Source organism: Cydia fagiglandana, chromosome Z, assembly GCF_963556715.1.
Source record: "Cydia fagiglandana chromosome Z, ilCydFagi1.1, whole genome shotgun sequence".
NCBI classification, from domain to species: domain Eukaryota; kingdom Metazoa; phylum Arthropoda; class Insecta; order Lepidoptera; family Tortricidae; genus Cydia; species Cydia fagiglandana.
This window is the reverse complement of record NC_085959.1, coordinates 5,667,332-5,688,392: the sequence shown is the minus strand read 5'-3', so window position 1 is coordinate 5,688,392 and position 21,061 is coordinate 5,667,332. Positions and strand designations below refer to the sequence as shown.

Here is a 21,061-nt window from a genome sequence, read left to right as displayed (position 1 = left end):
TATATAAAAAAAATGGTAACATTTATAATATTTCCTGCTTGATAATTTTAGATAAGAATTCTATCTTGTTTCATACTTTTTAGAGCGCGATTTGCAGTAGTCGGGTTTTAGTTTTTGAACTTATTTTTTATTTAATTAATTTTGGGGTCATGATTTCGTTACTAACTTTTTGAAGTCACTTTATATTACTTTTGCGAGGGCGTCCTCAGTACAGAAATGCACGCAGAGCGCGCCGCCTATATCGGGCTACGCCCGACTCCTTTAGTGCCTATGAGGGCGCCGATGGCGGCCGTCTTTGGAACGCGTACGTCGGGCTACGCCCGATTCATTTAATATGAGGGCGCCGAAGGCGCCCGGCTTTTGAACGCGTATGTCGGGCTACGCCCGACTCTTTTAGTATGAGGGCGCCGAAGGCGCCCGGCTTTGGAACGCGTATGTCGGGCTACGCCCGACTCTTTTAGTATGGGGGCGCCGAAGGTGCTCGGCTTTGCAACGCGTACGTCGGGCTCCGACACTTTTAGTTACGCTCGACACTTTTAGTATGAGGGCGCCGAAGGCGCCCGTCTTTGGAATGCGTGCGTCGGGCTACGCCCGACACTTTTAGTATGAGGGCGCCGAAGGCGCCCGGCTTTGGAACGCGTACGTCGGGCTACGCCCGACACTTTTAGTATGAGGGCGCCGAAGGCGCCCGACTTTGCAACGCGTACGTCGGGCTCCGCCCGACTCTTTTAGTATGAGGGCGCCGAAGGCGCCCGGATTTGGAACGCGTACGTCGGGCTACGCCCGACACTTTTAGTATGAGGGCGCCGAAGGCGCCCGGCTTTGGAACGCGTATGTCGGGCTACGCCCGACTCTTTTATTATGAGGGCGCCGAAGGCGCCCGGCTTTGGAACGCGTATGTCGGGCTACGCCCGACTCTTTTAGTATGTGGGCGCCGAAGGCGCCCGGCATTGGAACGCGTACGTATCTTGTAAAAAAATTGACTGTTTCATACATTTTGGCTGATCAGGACTTCTATACCTATTCACGTTATAAAATGTTGCAGGACATTAAAAAAAACACCATGTATAGCGGCCAAATTTCTTTTGCAAAAACCTTCTTGTATCGCCGTAGTCGCGTAACACACGGATAGAATCCAGAGCGCTTGTAGATTCATAGTTCGAATCACCTAACCGAAAATTTAATGTTTTATCTGGCGCATGCAAGCAAAGCCAGGTGCAAACGCTAACAATATTTATATATTTGAAATGTGCTAATTGAGCTCTTTCCAATGATGTATAAACACATCATCATTACTTAATTTTAGTTTTTTGGTTCGTGACTTTATGACCTCTAGAGGGCGCAGTGTTCATTTTTTTGTGACGCCATATAGCCTATAACCAGCGGACGATTAAGACGATTCGAATGACACATCGTTTATTAAATTATAATAAGTACTTTAGAAGTTATGAGGGAACAGATGAACATACATACATACATACATACATACCCACATACATACCGGTCAAAATCATAACCCTCCTTTTGCGTTGCCGTAGTCGGGTAATTATCCATATCGTAACTTGTTGAAGTCTAGTAGAGATCTAATTCATTTTCCGAGCCGAGAATCTTATTGCAAACCCGTAAGATCCACCGATGCTCCGAGAGTTTTGCTATCAATATAGTTATATATAATTAATTATTTAAGTACCTAAGTATCTATATTAGTCCACCAAATACGTCAACAGAACATACGCGACTGCAGCCTATTATCGACCTTAGTGCATTCTCAAATGGTTTACCAATTGATATTACAATGTTTTAATGGAATGTACTTATATCCTAACTTCATTTATTTATTAGGGTTCCGTTCCTCGAAAAGCAAAAACGGAATCCTTATCTGTCTGTTGTCTATCTGCCAAGACCCTTTATCTCGGGTTAGCGTTGAGGTATCGAGTTGCAATTTAAACTATATACTCGGGTCTACAGCCCGTTGAAGCTGTGAAAAAATCAAACTTCTAAGTTGACGTAAAAAAAAGATACAGTCGTGTATGTCGCATAAAAGTAAGTATTTCGACACTGTCACGGGAATCAAAATGTAAAGGCTACATTCCGTTGGCCTAGAACTATGAAATATGGCAAGTAATATCGTCTTACACTACAAGTACCTATATGGAAAAATCTAAAAAATTATACGTACAAAATAACTACTAAGTAACATAATATTACTAAGTAACTGTGTGTAAGTAGGTACTTAAAATAGGGTTTTTTTACCTATGTATTACATTGCATTTAAAACAGACTAAAGGAAAAGAAAGGGACGTAGCGCCGAATGCACGTCTCCAAATATAGTTCCGAGTGCATTCAACCCGGTTACTTCACCAGGACATAAAATTAAATTTAGATTTTAGACCAGGATAGACGCGTATACTAATTTCATTCATAATAATTGTAAATTTCAAATTTCATTCGATAGCGTGACGTCACGTACACGTTTGCGTTAAGTGTCATTTTGTATGGGATTTCGAGTTACCAAAACGTCCCGTATGGTGCGCTGTTCAAAATCCCATACAACTAAAGACATAACGCGAACGCGAACGCTCGTCACGCTATCGAATGAAATTTACACTAGCGGTTCTGGTATTCTAATGTTCAAACTTAGTAGTTCCTTAGTAGTAGTTCATTTGCCCCCACAGACTTAGTCTGTGTTTGCCCCAATATGTCCTAATCTGTCATTTCATATATATATTGCCAGACGAAGTGTTATTTTTAGAGCTTGAATATTATGTACAAACAATTTCTCTTTATGCACTGATGCCTAAGAAATTGATTTCACTTTTGCCCTTATGTACGGTCAAGGAACTCAATTTCAGCACCATTTCACACCTTGTCAAGTTGTCATGGTGACAATGAGGTCCCTAGCGACTTTCATATTGATTGTCACTGTGACAAGGTACGAAATGGAATGTAAATTAAATTCTTTGACTGTACGTACTTGTGTCAATATGTATTACACACAATAGCTCAGACTCATCTGTCCCAGATGCATGTCTCGGGAGAGCGGCGGACTCTGTCACCGAGTCTCCAATCCGTCCATGGCGTACTCGGGGGGATTGCAGCAGTTTTCTACTGTCATCACGGATTTTGATCATAAACTCACCTGTCCAAGGTCGATGGTGAGGTTGACCTCATTATACTTCATGCCTCGGGAGAGCGGCGGACTCTGCCACCGAGTCTCCAACCCGTCCACGGCGTACTCGGGGGGATGCCGGCGGTTCTCGACTGTGTCATCGCAGTACTCGCAGACCTGGGTGTAGAAAATATTAGTTAGGTAGTAAATATCATTTGAAATGCATTTATCAAAAAACAGTTTTAGTTTTCGCCGACTGTGCTTTTTTCTTCATCTTCATCCTCAGGTATTTTACGAAAGTAATATCAGAGTAATATACGTAAACGCGAGCTAATTATGTCAATCTGCCGTATTCGAACTTCAAGATATTCACAAGAGACGACACGTACTAGATCCATTCTAGCTATGTTATAGTTTAGATATCAACTAGTTCTCTTTTGCAGCGCAATTCAGGCAACCAATATCACTTTTACGTTAGATAGAGTAAGATATCTATTAGATGTGAATTGGATCTCTAAGTCATATTCTGTGGATATCGTTCAAGAGTATGTCCAGAATCGCGCAAATTTCAAATTTGACAGGTTAGATCTTAAACATATCGTTATCGTATCTTGGTGATGTCTAAAAGATATCTAATAGATGTCTATTTCAAAATCCGAATCGGGCCCAATGTCAAAACTGGTGCTAGCCGTACTTATCACGGAATATATAAAGACAAGTAGTAAGACAACGCGCACATTGTGCACATGTTATGTTTATTATGCATTTTTATAAAAACAGACGACTAAAATGATATCATCATGAGTAATCGTAGCCTAAACCAATGATAATAGAGTGTATAGAGGCGGATTGTCAAAGTAAATTACGTAGCCACTGTAAAATTACTGCCATCTTTCGACAGAAGATTAAAATTGTTAGAACGCCATTTGACTTTGATCCTTATTCTTTCACTGATAATGTGTTAATTTGTTAAATTTTTAAATTAACGCCATCTAGTCGACTGTAGGCTAAAGGTTATGGCACCATCGCTCGAAAAGATTGCACCATACCTTTGGCCTACTCTCGAGTAGATGGCGTTAATATTCATATTTAATAACACATATCAGTGAAAGAATAATGATCAAAGTCAAATGGCGTTCTAACCATTTTAATCTTCAGTCGAAAGATGGCAGTTAATGTACTGTTGTAGCTACATAACATAATTCACCATGCCAGTAACTCTCTATTTCAAATTCTCTTTACCTTAACGGTCGTATTACAAGACATTGCTTAAAACTGTGATATTATTTAACTTCATATTACATACTTTGAATACAATTAATATATCGTTGGCTGAGTACATACCCACAATACAAGCCTTCTTGAGTTTACTGTGGGACTTAGTCGATCTGTGTAAGAATGTCCTATAATATTTATTTATTTAATCCATGACGTGGTTTAGTATGAAAATTAAAACGAAAGTTGAGGACCCGCACGAAATCGCCTTTTCGTACAGTCGCTATCAGATACATCGGGGCGGCCAAGGCGCTCAAAATATCGGAACACGCACTCTAACGCCTTGACAATAGAGGCGTGTTCACATATTTGTGAGCACCTTGGCCGCTCCGATATATATGATATATGCGACTGTACAAACTGTACAAACGTAGTCCTAATTTTCCTCTCTGGATATTATCATTATTGAAAATAGTTTGACGTACTTACGTATGTTTCTTTTTCGAACTTTTAATTCCGGCCCTAGTGCCTAGTGCTTGGCCTAGTAGTAGTAGGTATGGTTCCGGGTTCGAATCCTGGTAAGGGTATTTATTTGTATGATGATACAGATATTTGTTCCTGAGTCATGGTTGTTTTCTATGTATAGTTTCTATGTTAAGCATTTATATATTATATATTCCTTATTTCACACCTCTATAAAGCCTTTATTAAAGTAATCGAACGTAGAATTGCTGGTAAATTAGACAGCAACCAACCTCCAGAACAGGCCGGGTTCCGACCAGGACTTTCTACCACAGACCATCTACAAACCCTAAATCAGATTATTGAAAAGTATCACGAATTTGACCTCCCTCTTTATTTAGCCTTTATAGATTACAGGAAAGCTTTTGACAGTATAACCCACACATCCATATTTGATGCACTACAAGACCAAGGCATAGAATCCACGTATGTTCACCTTATCCGCAATATCTATGCCTCTAGCACCGCCAGTATCAAACTGCAGTCTCCCGGACCCTCCTTTAACATAAGCAAGGGCGTCAAGCAAGGCGATCCTCTGTCCCCCAAATTGTTTAACAGTACCCTTGAGCAAGTATTCCGGAAGCTGGCGGCAGGATGGGAACAGAGGGGCATTGGCGTCGACGGAAGGCAGTTAACCAATCTGCGTTTCGCCGACGACATAGTCCTCTTCTCATCTTCAGCTACCGACCTCTGCGACATGCTACAGGACCTAAGCAGGGCAAGCCTTGAGGTTGGATTAGTGATGAACATGTCAAAGACTAAGCTCATGACCAATAGTGCACCAATAAGAATAGGAATAGATGGGAGAGAAATAGGATATGTCCATGAGTATATATACCTTGGCCAAATAGTCTCCTTCCAGGCACGGCAAGACAAAGAAGTCGCAAGACGGACCGAGAATGCCTGGAAGAGCTTTTGGTCTATGAAGGAGTACATGAAGGGAAACCTTCCTATACCGCTAAAAAGAAAACTCATGGACATGTGCATTCTCCCCATCCTTACCTACGGAGCGCAGACTTGGTCTTTGACAAAAGTTCAAAAATCCAAACTCAAGGTTTGTCAGCGGGCCATGGAGCGTAGTATTTTGAGCGTGAAATTGACCGATCGCATTAAAAATACAATACTACGCTCCAAAACGCGAATCACTGACGTAGCTGAAACTGCCGCCAAGCTGGGACTGGGCGGGACACGTCTGCCGTATGCCGGATGATCTGTGGGCGAAAACAGCCACCCGCTGGGTCCCACGGACTGTAAGGCGTCACGGCAGACCTCGTCGGAGATGGCGGGACGAGCTTGACACATATGAGAGAGACTGGTGGGAGACTTCAGGTGATAGGGATACGTGGAGAAATAAGAGGGAGGCCTTTGCCCAGCAGTGGGACAATATAGGCTCATAATAATAATAATATTTGTCAGGAGGCAACAAAGTGCGCGCCTTCAACGCCTGGGTAATGCCCCTACTCACATACTCCTTTGGCATACTAAGGTGGACTCAGACCCAGCTGGACGCCCTGGATCGCAGGGTCCGATCACTGCTCACCACACATCGCATGCTACACCCACGCTCGTCAGTTATGAGATTGTACATCCCACGGAAGTGTGGAGGCCGAGGCTTCCTAAACGCCAAGGATCTCCACAACCGCGAGGTGTACAATCTCAGGAACTATTTCCTTAACAACGAGTGTGGGATGCATCGTGATGTGGTGGCAGTAGATAGGAACCTCACGCCGCTTTCCTTGGCAAACGAGAACTGGCGCAAACCTGTGGTACTAAGTACTGCGGATCGCAAGGCGGCATGGGAGAGTAAGGTGCTACACGGGCGGTTCTACAAGGCCCTCACGGGACCCGATGTGGACCTGCTCGCGTCGGTGAACTGGTTACGATTCGGGGACCTCTTCGGAGAAACCGAGGGTTTTGCCTGTGCAATTGCAGACGAAGTGATGATGACGAACAACTATCGGAAATATATCCTGAAGGACGGTACGGTCGACATTTGTCGGGCATGCCGCCGTCCCGGAGAGTCACTCAGGTATATCATTTCCGGTTGTTCTCATCTTGCTAACGGCGAGTACTTGCACAGACATAATCTCGTAGCCAGGATTATTCACCAGCAACTTGCCCTTCTATATGGCCTTGTGGACCGCGAAGTACCGTACTACAAGTACTCACCTGCGCCTGTTCTCGAGAATGGTCGTGCCACGCTCTATTGGGATCGATCTATCATCACTGACAGGACTATTGTAGCCAATAAGCCTGATATTGTGATAATAGATCGCCCGCAACGTCGGGCCGTGCTCGTTGACATCACCATCCCCCATGATGAGAATCTCGTGAAGGCCGAGAAGGACAAGTCCAGTAAGTACCTAGACTTGGCTCACGAGATAACCGCCATGTGGGATGTTGATTCGACGATCATTGTCCCGATAGTCGTTTCAGTGAACGGTTTAATAGCGAAGAGTCTCGACCAACATCTCGAGAGACTCTCGCTAGGTGGTTGGATCAAGGGACAGATGCAGAAGGCGGTGATCTTGGACACGGCGCGGATAGTACGTCGGTTCCTCTCTCTGCAGCCCTGACCACCGGTAGCTTGGGCCTTGCCCCGCTGCTGGCGGCACCCTAGGTTAGGTTTTTTATAATGTGTTTATATGTATTTTTTATTGTTTTGTAAGTGTTTTTATATTTTACTTTTATATTCATATTATAAAAACCCTAGCCTAAGAGAAATGATGAATAAAGACAATAATATTATATATATCGTTGTCTGAGTACCCACAACACAAGCCTTCTTGAGCTTACCGTGGGGCTTAGTCAAATTGTGTAAGCAATGTCCTATAATATTGTTTTTTTTTTTTATTATTAAAAGAGCATTAAAAAATTTTTATGAAATCTGTTTTTCGCTCCTAGTTTTTATAATAATCAAAAAATTGAAAAAAGTCAAACTAAGGGGCATGGCTATATGGTTATTCAAATTATGAAGAAATATTTTCCAGAATGTCAATATCCAGAGAGGAAAATGGGTACTACGTTTGTATGGAGAAACGACCGGACAAAAAACTTTATTAAAGTAAGTATACTTACATTACTTAGTGTATTTAATTCTCTTATTTTAGTCCAAATGATCTTCTTAACATCATCTCTCGTGTTGGTTAACAGAAAATAAAAATATTAAAAAGACCACTGTTTCATAAAAACACAAAGAAAGATCTTTTCAATCCCGAGAATCCATTCATTTTCGGCACAACCATTTGCGGACCAGATGGAACGTAAATGGCCGCCACCAACGTAACTTTGCGGTCCATATGGCATTTGTAAACAATAAAATGTACCGGTACATGTTAGTTTTACAATGTGCCAGCTGCATTGGTAAGTTTGTTAGAGTGCCCGATGGATACCAAAAGTACAATGTTAGCATTTTGTGAACGTGGCATTTTTACGTATTGTTTTGATATACCTACATTGTATAGGTACTTATTACTTGAGTCAGTTTGCGATTCCATTTGGATAGACAAGATAGATAATATCTGGGAGAAAAAATATAGAAAAATTCAAAAATGCGCGAAAAAGACCTAGATCGATTTTCGCCCCCATATAGAAAATTCCATCGAAATCATTAGAGCCGTTTTCAAGATCCCCGAAATATATATGTACATATTATAAATAAATAAATATGTAAGAATTGCTCGCTAAAGGTATTAGAATACATATTTAACGATTGTACTACCCGTTCATTGATAGCGGGGTTACAGTATAGGTCAGTGATAAAATTTGAAGCTATATGACCTTAGCAACATTATCTTAAATATTAGGATAAAATTGTTTCTAACACTTCATAGTTGTACGAAATACGTATAGAATTGCGTAACTACTCCTAAACTTATTATGTTAGCATTGATAGTTGTATTTTAGACCTCAGACATGACATGTAACTCGCTTTATTGTGTAGGTACCTACATACAATACAACATATACATACGAGTTCAACTAATAGTACTTAGCTTGGATTTTTTTATAAGTGTGTAAAGTAAACGTCCTAATGCTCGACATGCTAATGCCCAATAGATGACGCCTTGCTGTCACCTCTATTGACATCTTCCGGATTCTAACTTTAAGATACGTCAATTAGTAGATCTAGAAACGATTATGGATTAGATGTGTCAGTGTCAAAAGTGACGTTTTAGTTTGAAGAAACGTCACATCTGACACTGACATATCTAGTTTCTAGATCTATTAACTGACATATATTAAAGTTCGAATCGGCCCTATTGACTTAACTTTCAAGATGACATGTACTGTACGGCTACCACCAGTTTTGACATTGACAGTTACGCTCGCGTCTACGAAAGTTACTTTCTATACATCTCGCTTGCACTAATACGCGAGTACGAGCGAGATGCATAGAAAGTAAGTTACTTAGACGCGAGCGTATCTGTCAATGTCAAAACTGGTGGTAGCCCTTATAGTACACCCTGGCAATAAACTGTTTACGGATCTTTGATGATTACGTCATGATTGTACGTCTAAATCATTTATTTCTTAAATGTAAGGTTTAATAATTACCATCCGGCATTGAATGCAAAGAGGGGGAATCTAAGAATTTCAAAAAGTTAAAACTTCATCTTAAGAGCCCTTCAACGTGCACAGTGCACCACTGCTAAATAATCATGATTATTTAAATTTCACGAAAGATATTTAAAAACCGGGCAAGTGCGAGTCGGACTCGCGCACGAAGGGTTCCGTACCATAATGCAAAAAAAAAACCGAAATTAAAAGCAAAAAAAAACGGTCACCCATCCCAGTACTGACCACTCCCGACGTTGCTTAACTTTGGTCAAAAATCACGTTTGTTGTATTGGAGCCCCATTTAAATCTTTATTTTATTCTGTTTTTAGTATTTGTTGTTATAGCGGCAACAGAAATACATCATCTGTGAAAAATTCAACTGTCTAGCTATCACGGTTCGTGAGATACAGCCTGGTGACAGACAGACGGACGGACGGACGGACGGACGGACAGACAGCGAAGTCTTAGTAATAGGGTCCCGTTTTACCCTTTGGGCACGGAACCCTAAAAAGGGAGCCGCTACGGACTGAATACGGACTACCGCTACGGACGCTACCTTAATCTATGCGTCTAAAGTAAAAACGGCCGTTTTTGTTTTGAGTTCCTAGATCGACGAATCCAGCAACATAAAAACTAGTTTGATGTATTCAAAAGGTGTCCGTAGCAGCCCCCATTTTTAAATACCTGTCGGTAAATTTAAATAATCACGATTATTTAGCAGTGGCGCTAGTGTGCACGTTGAAGGGCTCTTAAAATATCATCTCAAAGACTTTATCTCATTCTAATTTTATTGAGAAGTAACAAAAGCGAGCATCGAACCCGTTATCGCCGGGATGGCGGGCAGGATGCGATAGCTTATCACTGGTATATAGGCCCCCTTATCTTAAAGATTGTTTCAAGCGTTTAATTAAGAAATTTTAATGACCGTTATATATGTCTTTGTGCCTCTCCTCACTCCATATTAGTGCGACAGTGACAGTTGCGTTTCGATTGCTACGGAGCGTAAGCCATTGGCAATGTTGTTTACGCGAACTGAGATGTTAGAGTTAGACCAAGAAAAGTCTGCAGCGATTTTGATAGCCCACGCAGTGCAAGTATTATTTATATGTGCTAATTTCATAGAAGTTTGATGTTTAAAATACAATATTGTGTGGGCTATCGAAATCGCTGCAGACTTATTTTTTTAATCTAACTCTACAAGCGTTGCTAACGGCAGGTTTTGAGTCTCCACACCTGGATACAGTTTTTGAAGTGAAAATTTCTTTACCGGCAAGCGGCACTGAGCACTTTTTGAGGTGGGGAAAAAATAATAAACTCGAGACAGCGTAAAGCGTAACGCGCTGACGTCATGTCAAGTGTGACTGACGATGTTATTCACCAAAGAACTTTAGTCATAAACGTATCATAATCAGGTCAATTATTTGAAACTGGACTTATATACTAAGCAATAAAGCTCAATGTTCTAATCTTGTACGGGCCGAAATACGAGGATCTCACAGTTACATTGTAAATTTATATCACTCCAATATAATTCAATAAAGCTAGGTACATCTTGATGAACTCTAGTAGTTACTGGGGAATAAAACTCAAAATATCATGACCAAATATATTTAGATGCGCGGTCTGCAAGGTAACTTTACAATTTCTATTCGAATTTTAAACAATTAACGCTACAAAGCTCACTGGCCAGCAATTTCGGAACTAAAGTTTTTCAATAGAAAGGAGGATGGGTGAATTATACATAGTGCTGCAGACATTTTGGACTAAACATTGAGTTTTCACTTCTGTCGGCACTCCCGGAGTGCAACCCGTTGTTTTTTTATACAAGGACGGTGGCAAACAACCCTAGTAAGCGATCACCATAGCCTATGGAGAGTAAATTTCGCATACGCGTCGTTATCCTCTTTTACTGTGTTGACTAGCTGAATACAAATTCGCGAAGCAGCTTTTTACAAGCTTTTACTTACAATTAGAGTTGCTCTAAGCTACGAGTAACTTTGCGCTTGCACATAAACATAAACAGACCAAACTGAGTGTGTCATTATTAGAGATGGCACGAATATTCGGCCTATTCGGCCACTTTGCCGAATATTCAGTATTCGGGCGAATGTTGCCTACTATTCGGCCGAATACGGAATATCTGTTGCACTTACCTAAAAAGAAATATTACACAAAAAGTAACCAAAAACTAGGTATATTTAATATTTAAAATGTATTCTTGGAAAGTACATACGAAGGCACGTTTTTGAGCATTTGATTTAATTGACTCTAATTACATTCATTTAATTCTGTTCAACATAAAAAGATATCTTAGCAAACGTTGTGCTTTGATGGCGAACAGTTTTCATAATAATTGTGACTCAAAAGGTTCGCATGCCATACCGAATATTCGGTATTCGGCCAAATTCACTATTCGGGGCATCTATACATATAATAAAGCTGAAGACGGTCGAAAGTCTGTACTTGGAAGATATTTGAAAAAAAGTTGGCTGGGGATACTTAGAATCGATAACAGAACACGTTCCAACAGTTTTTAGAATTTTTGTCTGTTTATCTGTTTGTCTGTTTATTTGAACGCGCATCACGTGAAAACGGCTGAACGGATTTTGATGAAAACTTTACTAATCTGTCGAGAAAATCCCCGGCCAGGTTATAGGCTATAAAAATTCAACCCCTAAAAGGGGGGGTAGCCACAACACTCGATTGACTTAAGTTTGCCCCTGAATCTTATGGCGCTACTTAGGAAAGAGGGGCAAACTCTTTTCAACTATTGCTCAATAGTTGTGCTACAACTATTGAGTATCCTGGTAAACTAACAGATGGCGCTGAATTTAATATGTACATTGTGACATGAATAAGCCACCGAGGAAAGATTTTGCCAAATTAACTCTAAGTTTAGAAAGGGGGTACGGATATATCAACAAAAATAATGGAATAATTATGTTGATTTAATAAATTAATAATACAACAAAATTAAACGACAGTAAATTAATTGCCCCTCATTGCACAGTGCCATCTTTTGGGGAACTGAGTAAACATTAAGTAATCAAGAAAACTAAAAATGAGTTTACATAGTTACGTAGAGGTAAAATAAACACACATATCAACACGCGTATAATTGCATAGTTATTTAAAATTATTAATTTTCTCTATCATGAATTATACCTAATCGTAATTATTGCACCCATATCAAATTTATATTCATACGTATCGCCTACTTTAAGCACTTAATAATAATGACCACGAAGGTGGGTACTTTGAAAAAAAAACATTGACCTCTGTCATTTGCAGTGCCGGATTAACCCTTTTAAGCAAAATAAGCACTTGCTTATGGCACCAAAACCGTAGGCAAAAAAAAGCACAGGCTGCATTAGCACTGCAGTCGTCGTGGAGTAGGTACCTACATGAAACTTTTATACGTGTACATACAAGTACCCATCTAATAACGAAGGGCCGTATATAGGGATCAAGTAAGAGAGTGAGGGTACGTAAGAACATCTCCAACGTAGGCTTTCGATTTGACCTTACGCGGAGGCCCTTAAAGTCATGGAAAAAAATCTTGCTTTCGGGCTTGCGGCCAGCCGATTTGTTCGACATAGGTTACCGATTTTATAGCGAATTTTGCTCTCTTGCACGCCAGATTTGTCGGCCAAGCCGAGTTGCTCCTTAGCCGCGATCCTGAGACCTAACTGTCAAAGTGTTACAAGGGACCCCGTGAAAGCCGAAAACTAAAAGCATCCTATGAAGTAGCGCTTTCGAGTGAAGCCAAAGAGCGAGCAGTAGAAGAGTCGTGATTACATGCATAGATTCGATTTCAAGCCACTCCTTTGCAGTTCGGCGTAAGGTCTCACGCGAGGTCTTCTGCCTTATGGCAAAGTTGATCTTCTCCCTTAATTACACTTGGGCGTGGATCCAAATCCAAGCTTTCCTCTTTCGCAGCTGGGCCTTCTGCCTTGCTCACACTTCGCCAATTCAATTCACTTGGTCAATTCAAAGCTCTGCTTTCTTGCATCTTTTCTGTATGAAAACAACCTCGCTGAGACCCTTAAATGTCGAGCCCTATGAAGCTAGGCTGATAGAAAACTGTCCCGTCCCTTCTCTGTATGAAATCCTGGATTCGCGCCTGGTTGGGACTAAAAGTAAAAAATAATGTATAACTGTCTATCAAATTGGGTTTTATATATCGATAAATTTTCGCGCTCGCTTCGCTCGCGTTTACAATTACATTATAAGTTACGATAAAAGTGACATTCGGGTGGCGACTGCAGCAGCATTACTCTGTTAAACGTTACTGCTGTAGCACTGTCGATTTTCGTGATAAAATGATGTGACTGATTTCCATACTAAAAGTAAAAATGCACAATTATCTATCAAATTGCGTTTTTATATCGAAAAATTTTCTTATGGCAAACCCCAAAATTGGGACCGAACGGATGTACTTTTAGCTACCTGTAGCAAAGCGACGAAATCGCGGAGTGAGACACGCCTGCTCGCGTTTTCAACAACTTTCTGATGTGTGGCGACTGCAGCAGCATTACTCTATTGCAACGTTACTGCTGCAGCACTGTCAATTTTCGAGATAAAATGATGTGACCGATTTCCATACTAAAAGTAAAAATTTACAACTATCTATCAAATTGCGTTTTTATATCGAAACATTTTCGCGCTCGCTTCGCTCGCATTTTCAATGACTTTATGATTATGGCGACTGCGGCAGCATTACTCTGTTGCAACGTTACTACTGTAGTACTGTTGATTTTCGTGATAAAATGATGTGACTGATTTCCATACTAAAAGTAAAAATGTACAAATGTCTATCAAATTGCGTTTTTATATCGATTTTTTTTTATATCGCAAACCTATTGATTTTGGATTGTAGTTTTATTTTGTGGTACCTAATTGTAAAATATTGTATCTGGACTGCAGTCCTCTAGCATATCCATCTGTCAACTATACTTCAAGTTCCGCCTCCAGGGGAGAGGGAGAGAAATTAGGATTAGAAATTAGCCGTTACTGACACAGATCGAATTCCACGCGGGCGGAGCCGCGGGCACAGCTAGTCTCTAATAATTACCCTCATATTTACACAGAAATTTGACAATAACTATGACATGGCCACCCTTTGTGTCCTTTCTGTACGGTATATAGTAGGTACATATTATTATTTATTCTGTGGTTTAAATAACTATTCAGAAACGCCATTGAAATGTCTATAAAATTTGAACAGGAAAGTATTTATAAAACAAAAAATAAGAATTTGGCAAAAAATTCATTTTTGGTACAAGCTTTTATCGCTGACTGTACTTTTCTTACGACAGACAACTAATACTCATCGAGACAATTCTAAAAACCCCTAACAAAATTAGGTTACGTTGTTTCATCACAGAGTTCCTATGGCCACCTCCTGTCTCCATCATCAGATCAGCTCGATGGCACCATAATATTGTATTGTCATCCAATTTATATATGCATGCAAAATTTCAGCTCAATCGGAAACCGGGAAGTGGATCAAATTAAATTGCAAGATTTGATTACAGACCGACAGACAGACAACGATCAGGTGAAACTAAATAAAAGCTTGTAAAAATGTTGTCTCTCTCTTAAATCGAATCCAGAGTCAAGGCCCGTCTTTGGACAGACTTAGACCAAGATTAGTCTGCAACGATTTTGATAGCATCGCAGTGCAAGTGTTAATAGTCATAATTTCATAGAAGTTTGACGTTTAAAATAACACTTGCACTGCGTGTGCTATCAAAATCGTTGCAGCCTTACGTTGGTCTAACTCTATGTGTAAGTCAATGAGTGTTAAATGTGATGTTATTTATGAAAAGGGACCTTATTGCCGATGGCGCTTACGCTATTATTATCGATGCTCCGATATAAATACAATGCCGCGCGACGCTGTGCGGCGTAAGCTCCATCTACAATAAGGTCCCCTTTCATAGATAATGCCCCAAATAAAATCTAAACACACCCTTAAAAACTCACCTGTCCTTGTATAACGGTCTCATCAGTAGACCCCGTCAACTCGCAATATAACTCCTGTCCAATGTCTCCACACGTTGCCGTCGCAGTAATTTTCTTCCCCAACGCCAAATTAAGATAAGGGGGGGTGAGTATCTCCCCCGCCGCTCCGTGGAGGAGCAGCGCAAAGATGGCCGGCCACATGGTGCGCGCGCGGCGGTCCGGCGTTGAATGAGGGCCTGAGGGGATCAGTGTTGCCAACTCGGCTTTTGAAAAAATGCTAGACTGATGCCAAAATTATGCCAAAGATTTTTTGAAATATGCTAAAATGTCACTTGAAATTAGACACTTAAAACCGCCTTTGGCTGCCTTTTTCTACTGACAAGATCTGCTTGAACAACTTTATATAGTCCGTCAACGTCCATCCGTCCACAAAAGTCGTAATTCATAATTATGAAAATATGAACCACATAAGGCAATAGCGCATATTGTTGCTGCCAAGTTGGTGCAAACTTGGATTAGATTAAATAATATGCTAGAAAATATGCCTGATGCTAAATGGAAAATGTTGGTGCCAAAGCGAGTGAAAATATGCCCAATCTGGCATCATTTATGCCAAGTTGGCAACACTGGAGGGGATGGAATGCGCGCGGGCACGCTTTTGCGCTCTTACTGATTGTTTGTGGACCTTATTCAGTTGTATTAAAGTTTAAAATGATAGGTTTATAATGTTGCGTTTTCAAGATATTTTGTGGACTGTATTCCGTAGTATTAAGGTTTGAAATAGGTTAACATTCTTATGCGATTTGTGGACTTAATTTAGGGGGTTTATAGTTTTAAATGTTTGGTTTTATAATTATGTAGATGCGTACGGCCAGAGTACGAAGAGTCGAGATGTGTAGATGTGAGAGCGATTGGAATTTTTGTGTATTGTCATTCAAGCAAATTGCATTATAGTGTAGAAACTTACTTAACTTTGCACTGATTTGAACAGGACAACGCGATAAAATACAAATATAAAAATAAACGTCATGTTTCCTGAGAAATATGACATAATGCCTCAAGGCGTTAAGTCCGCCAATAGTACTCTTTTTTGTAAATGTGTGCAATAAAGTTTAAATAAATAAATAATAATGATAACACCACACTTTATCACTACAAATGCCACGCAGAGTTACATTGGTCCAACTCTACAATCTTTATCTGAATTATACTTTTTAGGGTTCCGTACCCAAAGGGTAAAACGGGACCGTCCGTCCGTCCGTCTGTCACCAGGCTGTATCTCACGAATCGTGATGAGCCGTTATACGCAAAATAGGGTAGTACCTACCTACACAGATATAATGAATAGATACAGACAATTATTGTCTTATAATCTTACTTACAAAGTAAAGAATTAAACTATGTAAACTAAAACTAAATATTGCGAATATTTTTTTTAATAAAATGTTCTCTTCATGTGCACTTTAAAATAAGACAAAAAAAAGATTATTTACCAACTCAACTAAAAGTAGGTACCCACAGTTAGCTGCCGAAAAAACTGACCCCTGTGCATAGAAATTTGCAGGGGGTCAACTTACCTCTGCACCTATAATGACCTCTTGTTATCAAAAGTCAAGAAGGATCTTTTTTACTGTTGTGTGTTTTTGTACTGTTTTGTACGTTCGATGTGTTGCCTCCCTGTCACAGTTACGTACGAATTTACAAGTGCGACAGAGAGGCAACACGTCGAACGTGGTTCGCGGTAGGACTTGGTACTTGGAATAAAACAGTATACGCGGCCCGTGACCATTTTTTTGTTAAATTTTGGGAACAGGGACTACAAGGGTCGTCTCAAAACAGGTTTGTATCTTACCACATAGTCAACTGTCAATTTTAAACCCTAATACAAGTACTAAAGGTTGATAATAAATTAAGAGTGTTCTTAGTATGCATTTTGTTAACGGTATTTTATAGATATGCGAATAACTTAGGAGTCTGAATGGATACTTACAGCGTGTTTATACGATGAAAACTTTTATAAGTATCAATTCATCACTAGTCACTACAACTTATAAAAAAATAGCCACAACCGAATACAGAACCTCCTCCTTCTATGAAATGGAAGTCGGTTATTACAAAGGCCCCCGCGTCGTCTGTGTGTGTGTAAGTTCGCGATAAACTCGAAAAGTAGTGAATGGATTATCATGCGGCTTTATAGACTCTATAATATAGAGTATAGGTTTAATAGAGGGAAGGTTTAAGTGTATAATTTGTTAAGTTTTTGTGTAACAATTGGAAGGCGGGGCAGGTCGCTGGGATACCTAAGTATAAGTCAATGGTACTTTCAAGTTTCTCCTCTGCCTTCTCCTTGATAGCCTGATACGACATGACGTTAGGTTTTTCTTTATTTTTATCATTTTAAGATTTTTATGTACTTACTCTCTCCAGTATCAATTATGAGAAGTAGTAGAAGCATAATATGTATTATTATAGTATCTTTGAATAGAAGTAAATAAATTGCTGTTTTTGCCACTTCAAATACTTCAAAATACTTCAATGTCATTCATTCACTCCGACATAAACGTAGTGATTATATGCTCTTTGTCCGACATATCGGAAGCCGGTGTTGCTCGAAGTCCAATCTAACACCAAAGAGTATAGTAATTATATTACAAATTCTTTGACCTCTTCTAAAGCTTAAGTTAGAGATAGATATTCTCACACGTTTCACCACTTGAAGAGACAAAGTAAGGCAGTGCCATATAATCGCGGTGCATTACACTGGCATTACACTACGTTTTTTTGTTTTGAGAGTACCTTTTTTCCGCCTCTAATTATAGGTACTCTTTGCGTCAGAATTATGTCAGAATAATGAATTTAGTGACAGCTGTCAAATACTTATCAATAATGTATAAATAAGCATGCATATATTCATATATATGGTACAAAAACAAGTCAAAAAACAATAAATAAAAATAACTTAAAATAATTATAAATATTATAATGTATTTAACCAAATTATATACAAACAACGCAAATAATGTCAATTGCCAAAGAGCACATAAGTAATCACTACGTTGTGAATTGCAATAATACTTACCTTTATATTGTTGTTGTTACAATAGCACAATAATGTAAACAACCTCAGAACTGGTGACAAGACTAATCTGTCGATAAACGCTGACGAGAGACATAGTGATGACAACGATATGTTTATCAAGCTCGGGTATCAAGTGACGATAAATGATATTGTAGGAGATGGCAAAATAGCAACGGTAAATATCAAAATCACTCTCCTTTTATTTCGTAGTTGGGTAAAAATAGCAACAGCAACTTAGTCATGTAGGCTACGAACGATGTAATAGTGCATAGGTAATTATTTTCCATCGTATTTTAACGGAAACGTACGAACTGCTTACGAACGTGTCTTAGATTTGTGACGTCCCACGGGTAAAGGTACCTTATGGGTGTTGGCGCTTACGCTATTATTAACGCCGCTCCAATATTATTGCGGCGCTATGCGACGTAAGCGCCAGCAGCCATAAGGTACCTTTTGGCGTGGAACGTCACATTTATAGATTTAGTGCATAACACAGAAAAAACATCCTCCAGACTGAGCATAGTCGCGCTACCCCATCTGCCACGCATACGGTAATTTTCCTCCATGTTCGAGTCGAAAGTGTCTTTGTGTGACGTCCGTCTCTTTGAACGGACCAGTCACGAGTCACGACACGGGACTTCGCTCACCTCGTCCCGCGCACACTCGCATTTTTGGCATCATCGCTTGCATGAAATAATTGCTCTAAACTCGGTCTAGAGGATACCTAGTCTATGGTGCATAATCCTTAACGAGTCATGCTATTCATAATGCCTCGGTACTGACATGACAAATACGAACGTTTCCGAGGAAATACGATGGAAAACATTATGCACACAGAAATATGATTATAAGATTATGCACTACCTCTTTACCAGCCTTTTCTCTCTATTCGTTGTTAAAAATGTGTCTCATATATCACTAGCGCTGCTTAAAGGATGAGACACGCTAGACCGGGGCGGCCGGGCCCGGACCAAGGCGTCCGACGTGTCATTAGGGTTCCGTACCCAAAGGGTAAAACGGGACCCTATTACTAAGACTTCGCTGTCCGTCCGTCCGTCCGTCTGTCACCAGGCTGTATCTCACGAACCGTGATAGCTAGACAGTTGAAATTTTCACAGATGATGTATTTCTGTTGCCGCTATAACACCAAATACTAAAAACAGAATAAAATAAAGATTTAAATGGGGCTCCCATACAACAAACGTGATTTTTGACCAAAGTTAAGCAACGTCGGGAGTGGTCAGTACTTGGATGGGTGACCGTTTTTTTATTGCTTTTTTTTGCATTATGGTACGGAACCCTTCGTGCGCGAGTCCGACTCGCACTTGCCCGGTTTTATTTTTTATGAGGGCTGATTGGCGAACACGTGGTGCTTTCCATAGAGAACGCGGCCCGACCCGGGCGTGGGTCATCCTTACCCCGGCTACTCACGTATTAACGATAAATCGTTGCGATAAAACTGTGCAGTCCGACTGTGCAGATAAATCGAACCGTGTGTATGTCGATTATCGTAACGATTTGTCATACACACGGTTCGATTTATCTGCACAGTCGGACTGCACAGTTTTATCGCAACGATTTATCGTTACGTGAGTAGCCGGGGTTAGTTGCCACAAAAGTCTGCGATGTATGACCATAAAATATCCAGATCTTTATAACCTGGCCCCTATTCCACCACGGTGACAGGTGCGACAACTGTCGACATCACTGTTACTGACGTCACAGGCCTCCATAGACTACGGTAACAGCTTACCATCGAATAGGCGGTGTGATTGTTTGCCACCAACGTATAATAAAATAAAAAACTCCGTTATATCGCCAATAAATAAGTACTTATTTTGCGCAGCTAATGATAATTTTATTGTCATAAGAAACACGACAAATTGTCAGGAAATTCCGACACAGAATTCATTTCCTGCCAAGAATTACCAAAAGGTCTTTTAAATCTCCTGACAATTGTTATCATCATCATCATAAACATCGCAAGAGAAATACCTGTTTTTTGCCGATAAAGTTTTTCAAATAATACAATGATGGTGACAAACAGGAATACGACCCGCCCGATGGTAAGCGGTAACCGTAGCCCGTGGATGACGTCAGCACAGAGACATATGTCGAACTGTCCCACCTGTCACCGTGGTGAAATAGGGGCCTGTTGTTACAATTAGATCAGAGCCTCCTGAGACGAATTTAAATGTCTGAGCACACCGGATGCGTGCGCGTAGACGCACTTGCGCGTTGTAATCTACAGACCCTTATAAGAGACGGCACACTGCTTATTGCGTGACGCGTGCTGGAATTTTTAACAAGCAGAAACGTCTGCGAACGATGCTATGAAGCTTAGAATAAATTTAAAAGTGGAAAAATTACTGTCTTGGGTGAGACTTGAAATCACGGCCTCTGGATCGATACTCCAGCGCTCTGCCATCTGAGCCACCAAGACCTCATCTCTAGCCAGCAAATCTTTCCACCATATTATAGGTCAAGGGGACCCTTAGCGACATCTACCGTAAGAGTGTTACACTTCTTAAACGGCTACGGGAGTTCAAGTCTCAACCAAGACAGTAATTTTTCCACTTTTAAATTTATTCTAAGCTTAACAACACAAG

General features: G+C 40.4%; 1 protein-coding gene across 1 annotated transcript in view; it reads right to left on the bottom strand.

Annotated features, from left to right (window-relative positions):
• LOC134679257 (laminin subunit alpha) overlaps nt 1-15,586 on the bottom strand; it is a 103,653-nt gene extending 88,067 nt beyond the window's left edge. The window contains exons 1-2 of the mRNA XM_063538146.1: nt 15,395-15,586; nt 3,140-3,286 (exon numbers count right to left, since the gene is read on the bottom strand). Coding sequence (XP_063394216.1) covers nt 3,140-3,286; nt 15,395-15,574 — 327 coding nt within the window. The 5' untranslated portion in view covers nt 15,575-15,586. The remainder of the gene's footprint in view (nt 1-3,139; nt 3,287-15,394) is intronic.
• Between the last annotated feature and the right edge of the window lie 5,475 nt (nt 15,587-21,061).